The 6,000-nt window shown below is 33.1% G+C and overlaps 1 protein-coding gene across 1 annotated transcript in view; it reads right to left on the bottom strand.

Annotated features, from left to right (window-relative positions):
- Positions 1-284: 284 nt before the first annotated feature.
- MYZAP (myocardial zonula adherens protein) overlaps positions 285-6,000 on the bottom strand; it is a 101,945-nt gene continuing 96,229 nt past the window's right edge. The window contains exon 13 of the mRNA XM_074294624.1: positions 285-1,300. Coding sequence (XP_074150725.1) covers positions 1,192-1,300 — 109 coding nt within the window. The 3' untranslated portion in view covers positions 285-1,191. The remainder of the gene's footprint in view (positions 1,301-6,000) is intronic.

Genomic DNA, 6,000 nt, shown 5'->3' with positions numbered 1-6,000 from the left:
TCATATTGGTCAACTGCACACTTTTATTATAGTATAGCCCCTGTGGATCTGGACTATAAAATATCATTCCCCTTAACAATAAAATTTTAAAAATAGAACCAGGTAACTAAGTTAAAGCAGGAGAGTCTGTGTATTGCAGTAATTTTAAAGACTTCATCTCGGGGGGTTATCTTGCTTTCAAAGACTTCACTAATTTAAATCTTTGTTTTTGCTTTATTTGATGTTCTTCTTCTGCTCCCCGTACTTTTAACACAAACACAAATGAAGCACTAAGGACCAAGTAATAGAACAAAATATATAGATTTTATTAAATAAATGCATCAAGGGGGATTATAATACCACAGTACTATAATTCTTGAATAAAATATTCATTTAAGAAAAAACGTCAGTTGTTATTGAAAACTTAAATTAGTAAAATTTTAACATACAAAATTATTTTTTAGGTTGAAATGAGAAAGAAAAATGCTCAGATAGAAATAAATATTGTGATTTCAGTTGGCCTGATAAAGACAAGGCACAAATGAATAGCAAAGGACTTTGGAGCTCCAGAATACGACTTTCAGATGGCTGCCCAGGCATTAGAATCATTCTTCACAGGGAGCTCATATGAAATACAGAGCCTTCAGCAGACAGACATCTGTGGCCAATAGTCATCGGTATCTGACTTCCAAATAAGTCTTCATTTCCACTTTATTTTGAAAGCGTGTCCAAAAGTATTTTTCTCTTTCATAGGCAAATGTCTCTGCACCAGAGAAAAATATCAACTCCTAATACTTTATGGGTAACAAAAACCTTCATAATGTATGTAACAAGTGATCCTGGCATGAAAAAAAATCACTATTTGATTAATGCCCTTTTCCTCTATTAACACCCAAATCTAATAAAAGTACAGATTGTAAGTGAATCCCACTGACAAAACCTTAGTGGGTATATAAAAAGTCACAGAAAACACTGCACATAAGCATGTTTGGATTTAGGTTTGAAATATGACATATTGCACTTCAGGCTTCTTCCCTATCTCTTCCAACAATCATATTACTTTCCATCTTTAGACTCCCTAAACAAAAGCAAACTTCGTAGCAATTCTAATTCTCATTTATGCAAATGTGTAGATCAAAGAAGTAACATCCATCCTTTTCAAAATCCATGCTGCAGTCCCAGTGCATTTATGTTCCTCTGAAAAGAATGTACTTATTGGTCTGCTTCAGTTACAACTTTCTTCATTGTTAATTCCATTACTCTTGTGTATGGTGCATAGGTCCTTGTAGGTCTCACAATTTCTCGAGTCCTAATTGTTTGACTAAGAAATGGAAAAAAAAAAGTTAGGAAGATCTAAACTAATCTACTAGTATCTTTGATGAGTTCAAATGATTAAATTCCATAGGAAGGAGATTCCCCTTGAAATTTAGTGAATTATTAGAATAGTGAAAATAATACACATAACAAAAACTGTCTAGAGCAACAATATCCTAAAAGTCAGAAAATGAGAAATAGCTATGGAAGTAGACTTTCCAGGTTTCTGAATGAGGTTTCACAAAGCTGCCTGTCCAGAGAGGGGGAATAAGGGAATTTTTGTAAGGAAATTTTTATATTTTTTGTTTTATCTTATTTTCATTATTTTTCCCTCTTAGAGTTGAAAATGAGAGAAAAACAGATTTCAAGAACAGCTAGTTTTAAGATAGAACTTTATTTTATACAATATATTTTAGCACTTTTAATCTATTATTTTTCATATATCCTGCTTTCAGCATTCACACTCCTCTCCAGATTCTACTTCCCCCCACTCCCCTCAAAAACCAGGATCAGTAAATACAGAACATTTTAACAAAAAGTAAATAGTTATTTACAATTGAAAGCAGATGAAGAATTATATTCTCTGATGACATGCTGGTTTCTAATAAGTGATATCTTAAAAAAAAAAAACCCTCATTTTCCCCCCTTCTTTGACTGAGGAATACAGATTAAATTCAAAGATGTTCAATTATGTTCCCAAATAATTAATTAAATAAAAATTTTGAGGTCTGGCCTCTGATGACTTTAATCTTTCCTTTCTTTCTAGCTTCCCCTCCTTTCTTCTTTCTTCTCCCGTTCCCTCTTTCTCTTCCTTTCTCCTTAACTTTTCTTCCATCCTTTCTCCCTTCCTCTTTTCCTCCCTCTCTTCTTTCCTCCCTCTCTTCTTTCCTCCCTCCCTTCCTTCCTTCCTTCCTCCCTCTCTCCTTTCCTTCCTTACATTTTTCCACATTGTGGGATACAGAGATACTTGAAAAAGTGAAACATGTACAAAATTAATAGTATTGCAAACCAATATGCGATCAGTAAGTGTTACAATGTACAAAAGATGTTCCATATTAGAATGTAAGCTCCTTTAGGGCAGAGATTCTTTTTTGCTTTTTGTCTACAGAGTCAAACACAAACTGAAAATGATTCAACACTTGTAGAAGACAAGTTGAAAATAATTTCAGAAATGTACTCTGAGACCAAATTATGAATAGTTTAAAGGCCAACTTGAGAAGATTGAAATTTATTTTTAAATAATGAGTTCCCTAAGACTTTTGAGCAATGAAACAACATGACAAAAATAATTATTTAAGGAAATGAATCTGATGGTGGCTTGAAAGATTATCAAAGGGGAAAGAGACTGGAGGCAAAGAGATAGGTTGAGAGTGATAGTGATGATCCCAACTTTAAATACACTGTTTGAGGTGTGTGGGCAAACTACCTTGGCGTACAGATATAGAAATTCCTTTAGTAGTGATAGTTGAATCTGTTAGTGAGTAAGACGACTGAAGGAGAAAGTACAAAGAGAATAAACAGAAATAGGCTGAGGAAAGAACTTTCCAAAATGTCAGCATTTACAGCCATGAGGAAATAGAGTAACCGGCAATAGTGAAGGAATACTTAGGAATACTTAGAGAAGTAGAAAAACAGTGTTTAATGTCAAGGAAGACAAGGAAGGAAGTTTTTTTTTTTTTAAATAGAGGGACAATTGTGTCAAATGCAGAGAAATCAAGGCATATAGAGATTGATTTGTCTGATTTTTTAAAATATACTATATTAGTACAAAGACAAAAATAATTTTTTTCTCCAAATATGGTTTATAAAAGTCTGTAATCACTGCTATTTTTCAGTGTATAGTCATGTATCTTTCTTTTTTAAAGCCCATAACTACCCATTTGATCTTAGGAATACCACTTAAAATACATGGGCCTCAATTTTCTTATCTGTAAATTGGTAGCACTGACATCTAGTGTCCCTTTCAGTCCTAAATCTATCACTAAAATTTCCTCTCTTAGCTATGGGATATATTCTAATCAACACAGTAACCTTTTCTTTAAAATCAAATTAATTTTTATTTTACCTGTTAGTTTCTGGCCAGACACAAAAACATTAACCAAAAATCAATCTTAATAAACATGTGACAATTTTAATAATTATAAAAATGGATCAAGTAAGTTGGTTTTGAAAAAAATAGACTATAAAACATTTTCTGACATAAGTTAGTTTGGAGCCAGAATACTGACCACAAAACACACTAAGATGCAGAGTATGACATGGGACCTATCACTTGACATCCCTGAGACATATTAAAATTCAGAAGAATATGAAATTTTAGCAAATTAAAAAAAATGTAGCTCACTGTAAGAGCTTTCAACATCTACCACTGAATGACCAAGGTTACTATGATGTAGCTGAGGGGAAACTGAATATGAAACTTAGGTAAAAGCTGCTTTTAGATACTAAAGTGGCTTCCAGGTTCAGTACTAACATAAGTTATGGGTCTGTCAGCACTTCCATTATGAAAACCGATTTGTGGTTCCATAACTTAGCCATAAAAGTTAGCTTCAGGCTAAACTTCGGCACACAAATTGAAAAGCTGATTTTATTTTAAGTTAAAGTGTGGGAATTTTAAAACAAACAATTTATTGGCTTCAGGCATAGTTTTGTATTCCTCTTAGCCAAACAGGATTTATTAGGCAGTCAATTAGTGCAGACTAAGCCACTTGGGTACTTGGAAAAAAAAATTTTAAAAAGGAAAGTGGCCAAGATTTGGATTTCAAAAACAGTCCTTGCCCATGGTCAGTCCTTATTTTCTGATAAACTTTTATTGTGCACTTGGTACAACATATTCATGATGTACAGACTCAAACTCTGTTTATATTTCCTTTTAATTAAGTGACGATAATAAAAACCCCACATTTTGCAGAGAGACAAACAGCATAAATAAGATTGTCAAAGACTCAAGGTGCCAGGCTTAGTGAATTCCTTTCGATGCACAAATGGCCAATTGAAATAAACACAATTAGAAATCTGAAAGGACACATGAAAACAAAAACAGTAGATAGGGTTCTGGAGAAACAAAAAAAGAGAAAAATTAAGCTAGAAGAGATACCTACAAAGGAAGGACTATCTGGAGAGTAGATGCAATATTCGTTGAATGTATGGTATAAGACTTGGATATGCATTTTAAATTCATGTATCATGCTAAGTAGAAATGGAGTATAAGATTGAATAGTCAGCATTGACTTTTTCCATATCAAACTCTTCCTCTTGAAATTATTTTATATTTATAAAAATAGTAATGATAATTCATAATAGCTAATACATATTGTAGGGCAGTTAGGTGGTGCAGTTGTTAAAATACTAGGCCTGAAGTCAGGAGAGTTCAAATATGGCCTTAGACACTAACTAATTATGTGATTCTGGGCAATTCACTTTACTTCAACTCAGTTTCCTTATCTGTAAAATGTGCTAGAGAAGGAAATGGCAAACTCTGCCAATCTTTTCCAAAAAAACTCCAGATGGAATCACAGAGATGGCTGAAATAACTAAACAATACATATTATTTAATATGCATTCTTGAAGAATTAAAAGTTCCTTGTATATATTGTCTCATTTTATATACTTGATAATACAGATTGTTATATTCTTTGTACTTTGTCTTAAATATCTATGTACACGTTGTGTTATAGATAGCAATTAGTTTGAATTTTGTTTTTGCATCAAGTGTCTAGCACTGCTTTGCACATAGCAGACACTTAATAATTACTGAATTGTTTTGTGCTCACAAGGTCTTTAACACCTTGACTGATTGATTGGCTCTAAAAAAGTCTGGTTAATTGACCCATGTCTTCCCTTCTACTACCATTTTGCAGCAAAAGGAAACATCTATATCTCACAACACAAGTCACTCATTGAACCAAGCAGAACAGATCAATGACTGAGCAGCTTAAAACACAGTCTTGAGACAAATGAACAGCAATAGAGCTCATAGTACATTATAATGAATGGATTGATAAACTTAATTTTAAAATATATGGATTCAAATATTGCCTCTTTCACTTATGGGGCAAGTCACTTAATATTTCTGAGTCCCTTTTTCAGTAAAATGAGAGAACAAACTATAGACTCTGAGATCCCTTCCAGTTCTAAATCTGTGATTCCATGACCTATTTTAAAATCTAAATTAGGTTGTTTAATGGACTCATTGGTTACTTACCTAAAAAGTGTAATGAAAATCAGACATAAAAAGTAATCAGATGCATTGTCCTAAATGGGACCAATTTCCCTTCCTCTTGAGTAAGAAGTGATTGTTGCAACATTTTTGCTAACTATTTTCATATTTCCACCTTCCCGTGCCTCTCTTTACACAAAGATCTATTGGTACTTCTGGGACACTTCACATGAAAAATGTTCACAGAAAGAAATAAATCCTGGTAAGAACAACTGCTCAATCACAATTCCTCAATTGTCTTTGGTAACAAACACAAGCTTGCTTTGTTGTCAAAAACCCTACAAAAGGTTTATTTACTGATTTTGCTGAATGTTTTTTGCGGAAAGTTGAGTACAGTGAGGACAGAGAGGAAGGATGATAGGAACATAGAAACAGGAAAGGTACTCAAAGGTCAAATAGTTTAATTCCTTTATTTCACAGATAAAGAAAGTAAGGGCTAATGAAACTGAAATGATAAAAAACATGAGATTTCAACCCAACTCCTCTAG

Source organism: Sminthopsis crassicaudata, chromosome 2, assembly GCF_048593235.1.
Source record: "Sminthopsis crassicaudata isolate SCR6 chromosome 2, ASM4859323v1, whole genome shotgun sequence".
Taxonomy (NCBI): domain Eukaryota; kingdom Metazoa; phylum Chordata; class Mammalia; order Dasyuromorphia; family Dasyuridae; genus Sminthopsis; species Sminthopsis crassicaudata.
This window is presented reverse-complemented; position numbering and strand designations above follow the sequence as displayed.